The 20,069-nt window shown below is 43.4% G+C and overlaps 1 protein-coding gene across 1 annotated transcript in view; it reads right to left on the reverse strand.

Annotated features, from left to right (window-relative positions):
* CRTAC1 (cartilage acidic protein 1) overlaps positions 1-20,069 on the reverse strand; it is a 495,959-nt gene that overhangs the window by 223,612 nt on the left and 252,278 nt on the right. The window contains exon 4 of the mRNA XM_030204795.1: positions 1,622-1,758. Within this exon, the coding sequence (XP_030060655.1) occupies positions 1,622-1,758 (137 nt within the window). The remainder of the gene's footprint in view (positions 1-1,621; positions 1,759-20,069) is intronic.

The raw sequence follows: 20,069 nt of genomic DNA on the forward strand, positions 1-20,069 counted from the left end.
GGAGATACAATAGAGGTCTATAAAATACTGAGTGGAATGGAGCGAGTAGATGTGAATCGCTTGTTTACTCTTTCCAAAAATACTAGGACTAGGGGGCATGCAATGAAGCTACAAAGTAGTACATTTAAAACGAATCAGAGAAAATATTTCTTCTTTCAATGTGTAATTAAACTCTGGAATTTGTTGTCAGAGTATGTAGTAAAAGCAGTTAGCTTAGCAGGGTTTAAAAAAGGTTTGGATGGCTTCCTAAAGGAAAAGTACATACACCATTGTTAAAATGGACTTGTGGAAAATCTATTGCTTATTTCTAGAATAAGCAGCATAAAATGTATTGTACTTTTTTGGGATCTTGCCAGGTACTTGTGACCTGGATTGGCCACTGTTCGAAACAGGATGCTGGGCTTGATGGACCTTTGGTCTGTGCCAGTATGGCAATACTTATGTAAGTAAGTCTGGTAATCACTAACTTTTATAGCCTTTGGTGTGGCAAGGTAGCTTACATCATTTCCCTTTTAAATTAGTATTCAGTTTTCTTGCAACTTTATCCCAGATATGTTATAGAAAACAAATATACCAGACTATGAGTATGGACATGAAGGAGGTGTTAGACAATCCATAAAGTGAGAATTAAGCAGTAAGAGATGAGCTATTTAAAGCATTTTTAATAATTTTTAGAGATCATTTATATCTGCCTCAAGGCAATTCCAGAGATAGGACTGACAATGTGTGAAGGTAGGTAAGTGGAGAAGTGTGTTGACAGAATTGAAGTCTTGTCCCAACAGTGTCTGAAACCCTATTGGAAGAACTGTAGTTTCCTCCATACTGAAAGCCCAATAAACCCCTTCCATAAAGAGTTTAACATTTCCTTGTATCCTAAAAGTCCTACATATCATAAGGGGCATAGCCAGACCTTGCGGCAGGAGGGGGCCAGAGCCTGAGGTGGGAGGGGCACATTTTGGTCTGCCGACCTGCCGCTGCCTCCCCTGCCCCCCCTCCCGCTGCCACCTCACTGCCCCCCTCCACCTGCCACCCCACCATCACAATTTAATATCTTGGCTGGTGGGGGTCCCCAACCCCCTGCCAGCTGAAGCCTTCATCCAGCGCTGGTCTCAGCGCCACCACATTGCCTGCCCTGCTCACTCTTCCCCTCACATCCTACATGCTCCTTTTAGTGAAATTTAGCATGGTCAGTTTCACTAAAAGGAGCGTGCCGGACGTGAGGGGAAGAGCAGCAAGGGAGGCAACACGGTGGCGCCAAAACTGGCGCTGGATGAAGGCTTCAGCTGGCGGGGCTTGGGGAACCCCGCCAGCAAAACCAGGGGCCCAGAAGAAATTTGGGATTTGGGGGGCCCGGGCCCCACGTAGCTATGCCAATGCATACCATACTGGAATCCCTTCTCCACACTGTACAATCAAAGCTCTGAATTCCCTCCCATATTAATACTCCCTCCCCTTTCTCTTTCATTCTGAAAGCCCCAGTTGGTTAATCACAATCCTCTTACATACTGAAACCCTCTATATCTCATCATACAAGGAGCTATATCATCTTCCACCATGAAAACCTTGGCTTGCCATCCCATTGAGAGCATTGATGACACTTTACAGACTATGCCCTACTTACCTTCCTGTCAACGCAAGCCACAGAACGGCCAGCAAAGAGGTTAGCTACACCCCTGTTGAGATTTACTTCATCACTCAGGACATCTTCCCAGCGTTCATTTCGGAATTTGAACAGCTTATCCTTGTAAGTGGCCACACCTACAAAAACAACGCTACTGTTTACATCCTGTATTATAAATGTAAATACTACTAGTGCTACTGCAATAGCTAAAATGGAGTTATTTGATACCTTTATAATCAGCTATTGGATGATAGGTGCTATACATTAAAGTAAAATTTATTTAAAATTTTAAGGATAACAAAACATCCAATACAAGATAGCAATGTTTTCCAACTTCCATTTCATGTGGAAAACTATATGATAATAGACAGTTCTTATAAATATGTTGATAATATAGAACAATAATACAAATAATTGGAGGAGATAGTAAAATTGAATAATGTTATGACATTTCAAAAGTTTGAATTAAATGATTACACAATCTCAACAAATATTCAGATGAGATTAACAATGTACTTTATTGAAGTTATATGAAGAGTAGGTTAAAAGAAAGAGGAGCAGTAAATAGTAATAGAAGGGAAAGGGACTTTATATACTGCCTTTCTGTGGGGTTTTTTGCAACTACATGCAAAGTGGTTTACATAGTACATGGGGCAAAGGAGGGTTAGGTGACTTACCCAGAGTCACAAGGAGCTACAGTGAGAATCAAACCCAGCTCCCCAGGATCAAAGTCTGCTGCTCCACAGCTAATTACAAAGACACGAAGAAATTATTCCAACTTGTGAACAAACTACTAGACATCACCTTGGTCACCGCAACCAATACAGACATCCCATCTGCAGACAACCTTGCTAAATACTTCAATGAAAAAATTGCAAACCTACGTAACACGCTACCTCAGGACAACACCAATATCGGAAATTTCATCACTGGCTTGGACCCAACCCCTGGTGAATACCCAGCAGACCGAACCTGGTCAAACTTCACTGTCCTCACCGTGGAAACAGTCACCCAGGCGATTAATAGGTTCTCCAACTCTCACTGTAAATTGGATACCTGCCCCAGCACCCTAATAAAATCCGCCCCCCACTGAGTCATAGCAGACCTTACATCCCACTTAAACTACATGCTTCAACAAGGTCTCTTCCCTAAGGAAAATGGCAACATCCTACTCACCCCAATACCAAAAGATCCCAAGAAAAAAATCAAACGAAATCACTAACTACTGCCCAGTAGCATCAATCCCACTGGTGGTCAAACTGATGGAAAGCACGGTAACCAAACAACGTACTGATTATATAAACAAATTCACAATATTACATGACTCACAATCAGGATTTCGGCCCTTCATAGCACTGAAACAGTATTAATTACCCTCCTAGCCAAATTCAAGCCGGAAATAGCAACAGGCAAAAGCATACTTCTCCTCCAATTCGACATGTCCAGTTTGTTCGACATGGTAAACCATAAAATACTACTAAGACTCCTAGATTACTTCGGGATTGGCGGGCAAGGGATCAAGGGTTTTCTAACCACTAGAACATATCAAGTGAAATCAAGCTCAAACATATCACCACCGTGGAAAGCAGAACAAGGATCACCATTATCACCGATCCTTTTCAACCTAATGATGACCCCACTAGCCAAATCCTTATCCAACCAAGGCCTTAACCCTTTCATCTATGCAGACGATGTCACAATATACATTCCTTACAAACGTGATCTGACAGTAATCACCAACTAAATCAAGCTCAGCTTGAATATCATGGATTCATGGGCAAACGCATTTCAACTAAAACTCAACACAGAAAAAAACACACTGTCTCATCCTCTCATCCCAATATAATACAAACAAACCCACAAACAAACACCAGATTATACCCTCCCTATCTCAGACAGCCTGAAAATTCTCGGTGTTACAATCGACCGTAACCTCACACTAGAGAACCAAGTGAAATCTACAACAAAGAAAATGTTCCACTCAATGTGGAAACTCAAACGGATGAAACCATTCTTCCCAAGGGAAACATTTCGCAACTTGATACAATCAATAGTACTAAGCCACATAGACTACTGCAACGGAATTTATGCGGGATGCAAATAACAAATTATAAAGAAACTTCAGACCGCTCAAAACACGGCAGCCAGGCTTATATTTGGAAAAACAAGATTTGAAAGCGCCAAACCCCTCCGAGAAAAACTGCACTGGCTCCCAAAGAACGCATTGCTTTCAAAATCTGCACCCTGGTTGATAAAACTATCTACGGCGAAGCCCTGGGATACATGACAGGCCTCATAGACCTACCAACCAGAAACACAACAGGATCAACACGAACATACCTAGATCGCCACTACCCAAGCTGCAAAGCACTCAAATACAAATCAACCTATGCATCCAACTTTCCCTACATAAGCACACAACTATGGAACGCATTACCAAAAGCTGTGAAAACAACTTATGATCACCTAAACTTCAGGAAATCATTAAAAACTAACCTGTTCAAAAAGGCATACCCTACCAACCCAACTTAAATGCCTGTACCCTGCAACACAACGAAACCAAAGCTCGTAATGGACATATAATAAATCTTTCTACGATTCTCTTCCTCTCTGCAATTCTCTAATGTATCTGTACACATAAACCTTATTCTACCACAACATTACTGTATTTGTACATACCGGAATTGGCGAACGCCTTTACGGTACTGTGTAAGCCAGACTGAGCCTGCAAATAGGTGGGACAATGTGGGATACAAATGTAACAAATAAATAAAATAATGAGAACCACTACAACCTTTATTGGAGTAATAAGGGAAGCACAGTGAAATATAAATCCAGATTCAAACACTCTATAAAATAAAGAATATGTGGGAGCCCAACAAATTCCAGCCCCAGAACCCAGAAACAGACCTGGAGGAATTTGCCAGTGGCTGAGGTTTGAGACTCTGATTGCTGATAGATATTTGCATTATGTAATACAGTATGGGATAAATTTCAGTACTAATAAAACGGGAATGTTATGCTCAGGTGGCTAGTTAGGTGCTATAAGATAGAGTTATAATAAACAGAGCTAGAAAAGTAGGTGAAAAGCAACTCAGCAGTTAGAAAGCCCCTGACTTAAGCACAAACACAACTCTACATTCCTGAAGCAAAATGAGAATATCTAAAAATCACAGAAGAGAACTTGAGCAAAAGAGGTGTTTTACAAGCAGCAATAAAAGAAATAAACATATCAATTGTATGAAGGATGAAAACACCATGAGAACTTATGCATGGAGAGCTGGCTGTCATGGGCCCATTTCTGGGTACCTGTACAAACAAAAAAATATAATAACTCATGTAAGGACACTTTAATGTGATTTATCTGCTCATCCAGGTAAAGGACAACAATGACCCCGGGTGAGCCAATGAGAACCACTACACACTTTATTGAACTAATAAGGGAGGCACAGTGATGATATAAATCCAGATTGAAATCCTCTACAAAATAAAGAATATTTGGGAGTCCAATGAATTCCAGCGCCAGAACCAAGAAACAGACCTGGCAGAATTTGCCAGTGGCTGAGGTTTGAGACTCTGATTGCTGATAGATATTTGCATTGTGTAATACAGAAGTATGGGATAAATTTCAGTACTAATAAATTGTATTTCATTACTGTGTGAGTTACAACATTTGTAGTGCTTACACTGACCTACCAGCTTCATACAAATGCAGAGGTCATGTTTCCAAGTGAATTCAAACACCACAGCACTCCCTAGTGGCAGAACACTATTGAAGCACCAACACATTAAATTTAATTTTACTGGATAAGATCTTTGTAAGTCTATGTGCTTTGAAAATGAGCCTCTACGTGTCATGTGAAAATATCATTTCATAGTTTCTGCCACTTCCAGAGAGAAGTCCCTCCAACTACCGCCCCATCTCCCTCCTACCCTTCCTCTCCAAAATACTAGAGCGTGACGTTCACAGCCGCTGCCTTGATTTTCTCTCCTCTCATGCCATCCTCGATCCACTTCAATCCGGTTTTCGCCCTCTACACTCGACAGAAACGGCACTCTCTAAAGTCTGTAACGACCTATTCCTTGCCAAATTCAGAGGTCACTACTCCATCCTCATCCTCCTCGATCTATCCGTCGCTTTTGACACTGTCAATCATGACTTACTTCTTGCCACACTGTCCTCATTTGGGTTCCAGGGCTCTGTCCTCTCCTGGTTCTCCTCCTATCTCTCCCACCGCACCTTCAGAGTTCATTCTCATGGATCTTCCTCCACCCCTATCCCCCTATCTGTTGGTGTTCCCCAGGGATCTGTCCTTGGACCCCTTCTCTTCTCAATCTACACCTCTTCCCTGGGCTCCCTGATCTCATCTCATGGTTTCCAGTATCATCTCTATGCTGATGACACCCAGCTGTATCTCTCCACACCAGACATCACTGCAGCGACCCAGGCAAAGGTATCAGCCTGCTTACACGACATTGCTGCCTGGATGTTCAACCGCCACCTGAAACGGAACATGTCCAAAACCGAGCTCATCGTCTTTCCACCAAAACCCACTTCTCCTCTTCCTCCACTTTCTATCTCAGTCGATAACACCCTCATCCTCCCCGTCTCATCTGCCCGCAACCTCGGAGTCATTTGACTCCTCCCTCTCCTTCTCTGCGCATATCCAGCAGATAGCCAAAACCTGTCGCTTCTTCCTCTTTAACATCAGCAAAATTCACCCTTTCCTCTCTGAACACACCACCCGAACTCTCGTCCACGCACTCATTACCTCTCGCCTTGACTACTGCAACTTACTCCTCACCGGCCTCCCACTTAGCCATCTATCCCCCCTTCAATCTGTTCAGAACTCTGCTGCATGTCTTATATTCCGCCAGAACCGATATACTCATATCACCCCTCTCCTCAGGTCACTTCACTGGCTTCCAATCAGATACCACATTCAATTCAAGCTTCTCCTTCTTACCTACAAATGCACTCAGTCGGCTGCCCCTCACTACCTTTCTACCCTCATCTCCCCTTACGTTCCCGCCTGTAACCTCCGTTCACAGGACAAATCCCTCCTCTCAGTACCCTTCTCCACCACTGCCAACTCCAGGCTCTGCTCATTCTGCCTCACCTCACCCTATGCTTGGAACAACCTTCCTGAGCCCATACGCCAAGCCCCCTCCCTGCCCATCTTCAAGTCTTTGCTTAAAACCCACCTCTTCAATGCTGCGTTCGGCACCTAACTCCTACCGTTCAGCAAATCCAGACGGCCCCAATTTGACTGCCCCTATCGGACTGATCGTTCACTTGTCTTTTAGATTGTAAGCTCTTTGAGCAGGGACTGTCCCTCTGTTAAATTGTACAGTGCTGCGTAACCCTAGTAGCGCTTTAGAAATGTTAAGTAGTAGTAAGTAGTATATATTGTTTTGCATAGCTATAATAGGCGTTCATCCAAAGAAATAGAAGTTTCTTTCAGGAAATTTTGAGTCCCTACCTAAAACAGTGCAAACCTTATGAAGAGCTTTCTGTACTTCAAGTATACATAGGGGATAGTTATTAAGGTGTGTTACAGCCCTAACACATATTATTTTCCCCTTAACTTATGTTATTGTAACACACATTAATATGAGGTGCCGCAGGTTACATAGTAATGAGATGCAAAACAGGTCAATGACTGGTGTAAGTGGGTGCACCTCAGTGTCAGGTACTAATATATTACTAAGTAAATATATTACCGGTAATATTTCTTTTATGACCAATTGCAAGACTTTATGCAGAAATAAAGTTGTACCTGAATGGGAACGGGGAAGATTTTTCATGTTGGAGTCGGGACGGGTTTGATTTCTAGACTTTATAAAGCCCAGCATTCTGGGAGATAAGTGACTGTCTGATTGATTGTATGCTATTGATCATTGGTTTCAACATCTCTGAGAGAACCGTTTTTTCAAGATATCAACTGTATATTATATCACAGTTGCTTTTATCATTTTACTCCTCCTTTGGTAGTGGAGAAACATTGAAGAGCCCCTGAAGCAGCCCTGTAGGGTGAAACACGGCCTGTGTCGGGCTATTGTATGCATATTCTAATTTATTATTAAAATCATTTTTATCCATCAACGATCTGCTTTGTATATTTTCCATAGTAAACCTATTGTTCAACTTTATGAACAGTGTTGGGAAACCATGGGTGGCCCCCTGTCAGCTTTACAATAGCAGTCCATTTACAGGCAGCTTACGAAGGTGTCCATTGCTTCTAAATACATTGAACATGGTTATAAAATGTTATTCCAGTGGTATTACACTCCCACCAGGTTGCGTAAACCTTTTGGGACTGGTTCAGGATACTGTTGGCGGGGCTGTACCATAGAGGGTTCTTTTGTAATATATTTCTTTTAAAAGTAACAAGAATTGTAATGATTACTTTCATGCACATGTAATGAAATAACACTAATAATTACTTTTTCCACTAACGAGTAAAATAATGTCTCATTACTTAGTGACAGTAACTTAACATTACTTTTATTAGTAACTGTAATGTATTACTTTTCACAGTAACATTACTTTTATTAAACAAGTGTAATGTATTACTTTTACAAAGTATCTTGAGGAACAGTGGGCCTAGGTGTGGCAATCAATGCTTGCAACTGATGGTATTCTGTGCATTGAGCACGTTGTCTGCAACACACCCATGGCCTGACCAACGTGTATACACCCTTGTAATTACACACAATAACACTTAGGTGCTGCCTTAAATTGCGTATATACATGTCACTGCCGATTACTGGCACCACTGATGTGTTTAAGTAATGCATACTTCTAGGCAATTTTTAGAATTGCCTCATTAATTTTTAGAATACTGTCATGCGCATAACTGTTTCTATTAGATGTGAGCATTTACACCTGCCATACAGCTAGCCTAAGGGCCAAATACTATCAATAGCGCCTGAAAAATCGTTGTTGAAAAACCATGGTTTTATAAACTATGCGTAAAGCTAGGCGTACTTTATAGAATAAGCATATGTGTCATTCCTGTACCTAAAATGTAGGTGCAGCCATTTACACCACCTAGAGCCAGGCCTAAAAACCTGCGCACCTAACTTAGGTGCACATCAGGTGTATTCCATAACAGTGCGTGTAGTTTTTTGGAATGCCCACAACCCAGCCATTCCATGCCCATGGCCATGCCTCCTTTTTGGTTGTGTGCATTAGAATTTAGGCGGACCGCATTATAGAATACGCTTAGAAAGTTGTGCATGTAAATTCCAATTAAAGCCAATTAGTGCCACTAATTGATTGTTAAGTACCTATTATCAGCACTGATTGGCTTGTTAATCAATTAAGTTGGGTGCGCAATCTGGCCACATGGTCAAATTAGTGTGCGCAACTTAAGGTGCCATATATAGAATTTGGAGGTAAGCGCTTACGCCTAAATTCACATGTGTAGGTGTGGACTTGCACTAGTATTCTACAGTGGCAATTAAGCACTTAATTGCTGCTATAGAATTTGCACTTAGGGCCAGGTTCTATATATGGCACCTAAAAATCTGCACAATAAACATTTCTGCCTAAGTGCATTCTATAAGCAGTGCCTAGATTTAGGCGTGGTATACTGATTATGCTTAGTTGATATTCCAGCGCCTAAAATTACGTGTGTCCATTTACACCAACAAAAATGTGGTATAAATCCCTGCACATAGATTTAGGTGAACTGGGCCATATTCTATAACTACAAGTGTAAATTTTGGAACACCCATGATATGCCCATTTCCCCACTCATAGCCATGCCCCTTTTTGAACTGTGCGCATTACAATTTAGGCGCAGTTCATTACAGAATACACTTGAGTGTGAGCGTAAATTCTAATTATTGCCAATTAGTGCTGTTATCAACACTGATTAGCTTGTTAAGCCAACTAAGTCACATGCATTGTTATAGAATATTCCTGGATTTTGGCACAGATCTCTAGGAGTGCTATATAGAATCCAGCAGTTAGTGCACAGTTTAGGTGCCTAACTGCAGATGACCAGTACAGAATTACCCCCTTAGTGACTATGGAGTCACACATGTTAAGTAGCAGATTTTAGAAGATTGCAAGTCCAAAGGAAATCAATTAAGGCACTGAGGGGCTCTTTTACAAAGGTGCAGTAGGCTCTCCATGCATGTAGCGAGTGCCAAAATGAGGCTAGCGCCCCCCCCCCCCCCCGGCAGTAATTTCAGATTTGGCTCGCGCGCCTATACCGCCAGGACAAATTTTTTTTTTAATTTCAACTGCTCATGATGTTTCCAGCGTTAATCGACAGTTGGCGCACGCTGACCAGTCACCACACATGTAGCGCATGAGCCCTTACCACTAGATCAATGGGTGGCATTAAGGGCTCAGGCCATAAGTAGGTGCGCTGGTTCAAATTTTACCTCAGGCCCAGTGGCGTAGCCAAGGGGGGTGCCAGGGGAGCAGCCTCTCCCCCAAGTGGAGTTCTGCCAGCTCTGGCGCCTATGTTTTTCTCAATGTGTTGCATTGAAAATGTGCGCCAGCGCCGGCGGAAGTCTGCTCTCGCTCCCCCCGCGCCATCAACCTGGCTCCGCTTCTGCTCAGGCCCTTTTCCTGGCCAACTGAAAAAAGCCCTTTTTCCCTGACGCGTTAAAAACTGGCCCTGCGTGCGCCAAAAACACGCACCCACACTACCGCAGGACACCTTTTGCCGCAGCTTAGTAAAAGGACCCCTGAGCTACAAACTTGATGACTGTCTGAGATGCTTTTGAATGCCACAGAGGTAGGTACAATTCCTTCCTCAATCATCCCCTTCAGGTCCAAACAAGCAATTAGCTAACAGGTATAAATGCTGACAGGGGAACTGGGGCATATATGTATTTCTAATGCAAAAGTACAGAATGTGTAAGCAGCAGCTTTTCTAAAATTGCTACTTAGACGTGTTTGCCCAATGACAGAGGTAAATCAGCCTTTTATATGTGTAAATAGTGCCTAAGCCTTTAAAATGACCTTCTTTGTCAACTGAAGAGCCACATAAACAAGTCATATCTCAAAAGAGTCACATTCTAATGTTATCTTCCTTCAATTTTAACATTTAAATGTTAATTCCATTCTATACTTTTTAAAATTCAGATGCTGTATAAGAGAACTTAACAAGAGAGACATGTGCCTTTGAAGCCTCTGCTTGCATCTCACTGTTATGTATATTCTAAAACAATAAAGAATAAATACGCATTTCTTTAGATCTATTTAAAGATTGTTCTTTGTTTTTAGACTTCATCTATTCGTTGAAATATAAAATAGGAAGTTACCAATATGTTTACTCTTTCCCAAAAGCTCCTTTCAGTCTTTTTTTTCACTGGGTCCATCTTCAGGCCTTGGTCTGATATGACATAACCAAAGAAAGGCAATTCAATCTGCTCAAAGATGCACTTCTCTAAATTGGCATATAGTTGATTCTCATGCAGGTACTGCAGGACCTGTTTGACTTGTTCTTGGTGCTGGGCCAGCGTCTTAGAGAATATCAAGATGTCATCTAGGTACACCAGGACACAACTTTATTGCAGATTGCAGACGATGTAGTTGACAAAATTTTGAAAGACCACTGGAGCATTAGAGAAACCAAATGGCATCACTAGGTATTTGTAGTGACCGTCCCTGGTGTTCCACGTGGTCTTCCATTCATCACCCTCATGGATATGAATCAGGTTGTAGGCTCTGTGGAGGTCCAGCTTGTTAAAGATACAGGCCCTTTGTAAAGAATTGAACAACTCGGTTATCAAAGGAAGAGGATACTTGTTCTTGACCATGATGGTTTTCAATCCATGGTAGCCAATACATGGGCGAAGGGAGCTGTCCTTCTTTCCCACAAAGAAAAGCCCTACCCAAGAAGGAGAGGTGGAAAGGCTGATGAACCCCTCTGTAGGTTGTTCGCAATGTAGGATGACATAGCCTGTGTCTCTGAAATGGACAGTGGGTATACCCTTTCCCTAGGCAGCATTTTGCCAGGCAGGAGCTTGATGGGACAATCTTAAAGCCGATGTGGGGGAAGGGTCTCGGCCCATTATTTAGAGAATACATCAGCATAAGACCTGTAGGCCTGTGGTAACCCCATCAGTCTTTCCATTTCCGAGATGGCAATGGGAATGAATGGAGTCATGGTGTCAAGGCAGTAGAGTTGACAGGTCGGCCCTCATGCTGCAAGCTCCCTATTGCTCCAATCAATGTCTGGATTATGTTGTTGAAACTAGGGGAATCCTAAGATAATGGGGTTGACAGCAGTCTGGAGGATGTACAGGGCAACAGCTGCAGTGTGGAGGACCCTGAATCTCAGGCAAAGGGGCACCATCTTGGCCTTAATGTGTCCTTGGATATTCCCAAATACCAAGAAGACTGACACAGTCCTAGGAAGTTCTTTGGTAGGAATGTTGTAGTACTGGATGAGGGCCTCATCAATAAAGTTTACGCTTGCCCTGGAGTTGATGAAGGCCACTGTGGTTGCCAACACTTGATCCCATTCTAGAGATGCAGAGACCAGCAAAAGAGCCTAACTCTGTCTCCCCAGCCAGGGCTAGGCCTGAAGGTTTCCCGCCATTTTGGGTGCATTTGAGAACATAGTGCCCTTTTTCCCTACAATACAGACACAAATTTTGGGTTCAGCATTGCTTTTTCTCCTGGTCTTTACCAGTGGGCAGAAGGCTTGCTGAAAGCTTAGAGCCAGGCATACTATTTTGCCGAAGGATTGCCACTCCTGAGCTCATTCTTGAAACTGGATATCTGCTTGAATATACAGGTGGATCAGGTCATCCAAAGTCGCTGGAAAGTCTCGTCCCACCAGTGTGTCTTTAATCTGGGGCGCCAGCCCTTGCAAAAACATGGCAACCAGGCTTTCATTATTCCACTCCAGCTCTGAAGCCAGGGTCTGGAACTGGATAGTACAGCTGCCCAACGTTTGTGATCCTTGTCATAGTTTAAGCAGCTCAGAAGCCATAGAGGAGGTCTTCTCTGGTTCTTCAAAGACCCTCCGGAATTGTTCCAGGAACTCATTTAGATTGTTCAGCACTGGATCGTTACACTCCCAGAACGGAAATGCCCATACCAGGGCTTGCCCGGAGAAAAGTGAGATGATATAATATCGCCTACAAATTACCGTCCAGTGGTTAGCATACCCTTTTCACTAAAATGCTAGAATCCAAGATTAGTAAACAATTTTCCTTATATCTGGAAAGATTTTCTACTCTACATTGGTCACAATTTGGTTTCAGGCCTGCACACAGTACAGAAACCTTGCTGCTTGTTCTGACAACATATGTTAAACAATAGCTATGTAAAGGGGATCAAGTTTTAGTACTTCAGTTTGTGCTGACAACATCCTGCTTCTTCTACCATTAACCTCTTCATGTCAAGACTCAATCTAGTCTGTAACAACTGGGATGAATGCTGTTTAACCACGGGCCTTGGAAAGCAAGCTAAAACTGAATGCGTAAAAAAACTAAGATCCTGTGGTTCCGCAATCAAGGAGTTATGGTCCCCACTTCAATAATACTGTTTAATGATAAAACCTTTATAGTCGAATCTGAAACTAGGTTGCTTGGGGTCTTACTTGACTCTTCCCTAACGTATTACTCCCATATTAATCAACTATGGAAGAAAACTCTGTTTAAAATGAGGCAGCTTGTCCAGTAAGGTCATTTTTTTTTAAACCAAAAGTCCTCTGAACTGTTGGTCCAAATGCTGGTCCTACCACACCTGGATTACTAGATTACTTATTTTTCGATATAAAGTGTCAATATCAGAAAAAAAATGGCTAATTATACAAAACACAGCTGCTACACTGATTTTCAAACTGAATAGATACACTAGGGTTTCATCATATCTTGTCAAACTGAATTGGCTACCTGTAGCGGAAAGAATCAGGTTTAAAGCTGCTTGTTTATTTCCAAATTTTACATGGCTTCACATCTGAATTGTTGATTAATGTCTCACCATTATGTTTGGTTCAATCTAACAGACTGAAAGAACAATTGAAAGACTGAAAGAACAAGGGAATCTGATCTCAGAAGATTTTTAGCTCTGTCTCCCCTGTCTTAGGAGTCTCACTATGGAATTCTTTACCTACTGCTATTAGGTTAGATAAATACTTCAGCTTCTGGAAGAGGTTAAAATCTTTTCACTTTCCAAAAACTGTTATATAATAAACCATTACTACTATTGTATCCTTTTCCATTTATAAGATTATTCATGATGTACTTTTATTACTTTTATGTACTCTGATTGGTCTATGTCAAGTCCACTGAGGATTTAAATCGCACTGAACCCTGAAAGGGGGATTTTAGCAGTACATAAGATTTGATTTGATATATGCCACTAAGGCTCTGTCAGAAAGGAAATCCCGTGCCTGAAGCTCAAAGATGATCTGGCATTGGTTAAGAAATCTCCTGCAGGTCTTTGGGTTTGCATCATACTGAGGTGGTGGGGCTAGTCAGATCCCCAAGACTGCTGGAGTAGATACTGGGCCAGGGTTGGCTAACAAGGGGGGAGAAACCCCGGCTTGAGGCACCTCAGGCCTCTGGAGGTGGTCCATGCACTAGGTTAATTCTTGGACCACACCAGAGAGATGCTGCAAGGCTTGCCCAAGTTCATTGTCTTTGCAATCTGCCATGCCTGAAGGTGAGAGAGCCCTTGGATTGTAGCCGGGCAGGAAGGTGTCAGGAAGGCCCCAGCTGATGGTAGGTAAGTCTTTCCTAGGTGGGTGAAGGTGGTGGGTAGCCCTGAAAAGTATCCTTGGGGGCAGGTCCGGCAGAACTGGAACCTGGAGTGGCTCTGAGAAGAGCCCTTGGGGACAGGCCAGGGCAGTACACAAGAACACAGGACTGGTCTAGAGACAGGAGGCAGAGGCAGGACAAGACTGGAGACAAGATGCAGGGCTGAACTGGAGACAAGATGCTGGGGCAGGGCTGGACTGGAGACAAAGCGCTGAAGCAGGCTGGGCTAGAGGCAAGACGCTGAGGCAGGGCTGGACTGGAGACAGCAGGCAGTGGCAGGACTAGGCTTAAAACCAGATGCTGAGCAGGAACACCAACACAAGACAAATGTTGCAAAGGTGTGGGGTAAGGGGGATTCAGCAGCCTGAAATGGTCCCAGGTCAGTGAGGTCATTGGGGATGTTGAGCTATGCCTCCCATAGAAGTGTGTGTACTGTAGAAGAGTCTTCCCCTGTGTGTGCACGCCGAGCAGACCAGCTCTTGCCAGTGCGATATGGTGGCTAGAGTGCGAGGCTGCAAGAGTGCCACTGGATGCCAGAGATGACCGCACAAACAGCTCATCATGGCGATCAGGCTGTTGGACCTCCCTGAAGAGCTGGCAGGATAGTCCCTCAGGGGCCCACAGTGAGTTGGGGGGGGGGGGCAGCGCATGTCAGGTTCAGAGAGCTAAAGCAGGAGGGTGAGATCTGGGGGGCCTGATGAGGATGGACAAATGGGCAAATAGCTGCTACTTCAATAAAATGACTTGATAGAAGACCAGGGAGAGGTATTTAAAGCTGCCACATTGGCAAGGAGACTGACTGCCCAAGCATCTTGTCTCCAGTCCAACCCTGCCTCAGCATCTTAGTGGCAGTCACGGAGACTTGGTTCATGGAGAGCCATGACTGGGATATAGTTATACCTGACTATAATCCACTCAGGAAGGACAGGGTAGGAAAAAAGGGTAGAGGAGTGGCATTGTATGTTAAAAATAATATTAAAGTGACAGAACTGCAGGACATATGGGGTAAGGAAGAAGCGCTGTGAGTTAAACCTGGACAGGGAAAGGAAAATGTATTTACATTGGTGTAATATATAGGTCACCTTCACAGTCAGAAGACATGGACAGAGATCTAATTGAAGACATCCACAAAATAGCTAGGAAAGGGGAAGTATTACTAATAGGTGATTTTAACATGCCAGATATCAATTGGGGCTTCCTTGCTGCACAGTCATCTAGAAGCAAAAAGATCTTGGATTCTCTACAGGTAAAATTGTTTCAGCAGTGGGTAAAGAAACCTACGTGGGATGGAGTTATCCTAGACCTGGTGCTCACAAACAGGGAGAATATTTCTGATGTTACAGAGGAAGATCATCTGGCATCTAGCGATCACCGAATCAATAGTAAGACAAACGAGAAGAGGGCTTATTTGAGATTGAAGGTCCTAGATTTCAATAGAACTAAAAGAACTAACTTTGCCAAGATGGGGGAATTTCTCCTCAGAGTTAGTTGGATGGGAACAGTTGAAGGAAGTAGAACAGCAGTGGGCTGAAAGGAGCTATTTTAAAGGTGACAAACCTTTATGTTAGAAAATTACACAAGTACGAGGAAAAGAAGGCCGCTCTAGTTTTTGAATGTAGTAGCTGAAAAGATAAGGGAAAGAAGGTTAGCCATCATACAGGATGCCTCAGAAAGAGGAGGACAGGCAAAAATACCAGTAAAAGCTAAGAGAAGCTGGAAAAGCTGTCAGGAATTCACAGAGGCAAATGGAAGAAAAGATAGCTGATACAGTAAAATTGGGGGACAACATGTTATTCAGATATATAAGTGACAGGAGGAAGTGCCATAATAGCATTATGAGACTCAAGCTGAGAGGGAGGTACAGTATATGTAGAACCTGATAAGGATAAAGCTGAACTGCTTAACAATTATTTCTGTTCTGTGTTCACGGATGAAAGGCCTGGGGTGGGGATGGATGTATGAAAGACCTGGACAGATTTTCAAAAGACTGTGTTCATGAGGAGCTAGCTAAACTAAAAGTAGACAAAGTGATGGGGCCCGATGGGATACATCCGAGGGTGCTCAAGGAACTTGGAGAGGTTTTGGCGGCTCCACTGTCTGACATCTTTAATGCTTCCTTAGAGTCTGGAGTGGTCCTGAAGGACTGGAAAAGAGCTGATGTGGTCCCTCTGCACAAGAGCGGAAGTAAGGAGGAGGTTGGAAATTATAAACCTGTCAGTATGACCTCAATGGTGAGCAAACTTATGGAAATGCTTCTAAAGTGGAAGATTGTGAGGTTTCTCAAATCAAATGGACTGCAGGACCTGAGGCAGCATGGCTTCACTAGAGGCAGGTTGTGTCAGATGAATCTGATTGATTTCTTTGTCTGGGTGACCAAACAGCTGGACTTGGGAGGTGCACTAGATGTGGTGTACTTGGACTTTAGCAAGCCTTTAACATGGTTCCGCACAGGCGACTGATAAATAAACTGAGTGCCCTTGATATGGGACCCAAAGAGGGGCATAATCGAACGGGGCGCCCAAGTTTTCCTGAGGACATTCTCGCAAGACGTCCCGGTGAAGGGGCAGGGAAACCCGTATTATCGAAACGATGGGCATCCATCTTTCGTTTTGATAATACGGTCGGGGACACCCAAATCTACTACTACTGCTATTTAGCATTTCTATAGCGCTACAAAGCGTACGCAGCGCTGCTCAACATTTAGGTCGACCTTAAAGATGGTCTTCCTTACAGATGGTCATCCCCGGTTTTCGGCGGTAATGGAAACCGAGGACGCCCATCTCAGAAATGACCAAATACAAGCCCTTTGGTCGTGGGAGGAGCCAGCATTTGTAGTGCACTGGTCCCTCTGACATGCCAGGACACCAACCGGGCACTCTAGGGGGCACTGCAGTGGACTTCAGAAATTGCTCCCAGGTGCATAGCTCCCTTACCTTGGGTGAGCCCCCCAAAACCCACTCCCAACAACTGTACAACACTACCATAGCCCTAATGGGTGAAGGGGGGCACCTACATGTGGGTACAGTGGGTTTGTGGTGGGTTTTGAAGGGCTCACATTTACCAACTCAAGTGTAACAGGTGGGGGGGGATGGGCCTGGGTCCACCTGCCTGAAGTGCACTGCACCCACTAAAACTGCTCCGGGGACCTGCATACTGCTGTCAGGGAGCTCGGTATGACATTTGAGGCTGGCAAAAAATATTTTTTAAGTTTTTTTTTTTTAGGGTGGAAGGGGGTTAGGGACCACTGGGGGAATAAGAGGAGGTCATCCCTGATTCCCTCCGGTGGTCATCTGGTCAGTTCGAGCAACTTTTTGAGGCTTGGTCACAAGAAAAAAATGGACCAAGTAAAGTCGGCCAAGTGCTCGTCAGGGACATCCTTCTTTCTTCCATTATCGGCTGAGGATGCCCATGTGTTAAGCACGCCCCAGTCCCGCCTTCGCCATGCTTCCGACACGCCCCCGGGAACTTTGGTCGTCCCCGCGATGGAAAGCAGTTGAGGATGCCCAAAATCGGCTTTCGGTTATGCCGATTTGGGCAACCCTGGGAGAAGGACACCCATCTCCCGTTTTGTGTCGAAAGATGGGAGCTCTTCTCTTTCAAAAATAAGCCTGAAAGTGACTGAATGGGTTAAAAATTAGTTAAATGGAAGGAGACAGAGGGTAGTGGTAAATGAAGCTTGCTTTGAGGAAAGGGATGTCATCAGTGGTGTACCGCAGGGATCGGTCCATGTGCCAGCTCTCTTTAACATCTTTGTGAGTGACATTGTGGAAGGGCTGTCTGGTAATGTTTGCCTTTTTGCGGATGATACCAAACTCTGTAATAGGGTGGACACACCGGAGGGTGTGGATAGCATGAGGAAGGATCTAACAAACCTTGAAGAATGGTCCAATAATTGGCAACTAAGATTTAATGCTAAGAAATGCAGGGTCATGCATTTGGGTTACAAGCATCCAGGGGAACGGTGCAATATAGGGGGTGAAGTGCTTCTGTGTACGAAAGAAGAGCAGGACTTGGAGGTGATTGTGTCTGATGACCTTAAGGTCTCCAAACAGGTAGAAAAAGTGACAATCAAAGCCAGAAGGATGATTGACTGCATAAGGAGAAGGATCACCAGCAGGAAAAAAGAGGTAATAGTGCCCTTGCATAAGTCTCTGTGAGGCCCCATTTAGAGTACTGTGTGTAATTCTGGAGACCGCACCTACGGAAGGATATAAAGAAGATGGAGTTGGTCCAGAGGACAGCTATGAAACTGGCAAGTGGTCTCGGTCATAAAACATATAGGGACAAGCTTAGAGACCTCAACATGTATATGCTGGAAGAGAGATAGGAGACAGGGGATATGATAGAGACGTTTAAATCCCTCAGTGGCGTTAATGTACAGGAGGTGAGCCTTTTTCAAATGAAAGAAAACTCTGGAATGAGGGGGGCATACAATGAAGTTAAGAGGAAATAGGCTTAGGAGGAACCTAAGAAAATAGAAAGGGTGGTGGATGCATGGAATGACCTCCCGGTGGAGGTTCGTAGAGATGGGGACTATGTCAGAGTTTAAGAAAGCATGGGACAGGCATGTGGGATCCCTTAGGAAAGAAAGAGTTAGTGGTTACTGAGGATGGGCAGACTGGAAGAGCCTTTTGGCCCTTATCTGCCGTCATGTCTCTATGTTTCTAAGAACACTGTGTAAACATTATTTAGTAGTTTGCTTATTGAATACCACTTACTCAGAAGGCTAATAAGTTGATTATCACAAATCTTTTATATTAGCCAATGTCTTCATGCTTTCCTATAGTATGTTATAAATAGCTCAATAAACTCTCATTTCAGCCAGCCTTGTTCACAATGATCTTTTCGAATTTCCTGGGGGGAAGGAGGAAAATCCTACCCACTAACACCTTTTTTTCTCCAGGTGGAGGCACTAGGCTCTAACTATTCCAGGGCCCAACAGAGCCTGCCCGAGGGAGACTCTAGCCAGGTCAGCTCCAAACCCAAGAATGCTCCCAAGGAGGCGTCACACAACCAATCTATCGGGATGCCCTGCTTCAAAGATACCTTATTCTGAACCATGGACTCCCGAGTGACTGTCAACTCTTCCCCAGGTTCTAGTTTAAAGCTGCTATACCTCATTTTTAAATGTCAGTGCTAGTACCCATGTTCAATCCCAGTTAAAGTGGAGCCAATCTAAAAGAATTGGGTAATGGAAATTTAATGATGTGATGAAGTTGGGAATTTACATGCTCATCTACCCAAAATGGACAGCTCCCAACTCTGCAGATTGAAAGGGCCAACTGGGTCTTTTTCTGCACTTATTTACTATGTTACAATGTGTCTCAGAAATAAAAAAGAAAAAAAAATATTTAGTGATCAGGTCTAGAATAGAATACAGACAGAAAGTGAGAGAAGCAGGAAGAAAAAGCTAAATTAAAGATGTAATCTTTTGTGGGGTAAAATGAATAAGCAGAAAGAGAAATACAATGACCAAAATGAGAAACTATAATTGATTTATTGCAGGAGGAGACACAGTGAAACATAGAAAAAAATTTCCTTTTTCTGCAGTTGTTATTCATTACAAGATTCATGGAATTAACAGTGCAGTTGCAAGGACCTCAGAAGGATCAATCTCTTGCAGTACTTCAGTGTTTAAAAAGAAATAAAACAAGGAGAGAGAGAGAAAAAGGCATTTTAGTAGAGAAAATACAATCAATTCCTTCTC

The sequence above is a fragment of the Microcaecilia unicolor genome, chromosome 5, assembly GCF_901765095.1.
Source record: "Microcaecilia unicolor chromosome 5, aMicUni1.1, whole genome shotgun sequence".
In the NCBI taxonomy this organism is placed as follows: domain Eukaryota; kingdom Metazoa; phylum Chordata; class Amphibia; order Gymnophiona; family Siphonopidae; genus Microcaecilia; species Microcaecilia unicolor.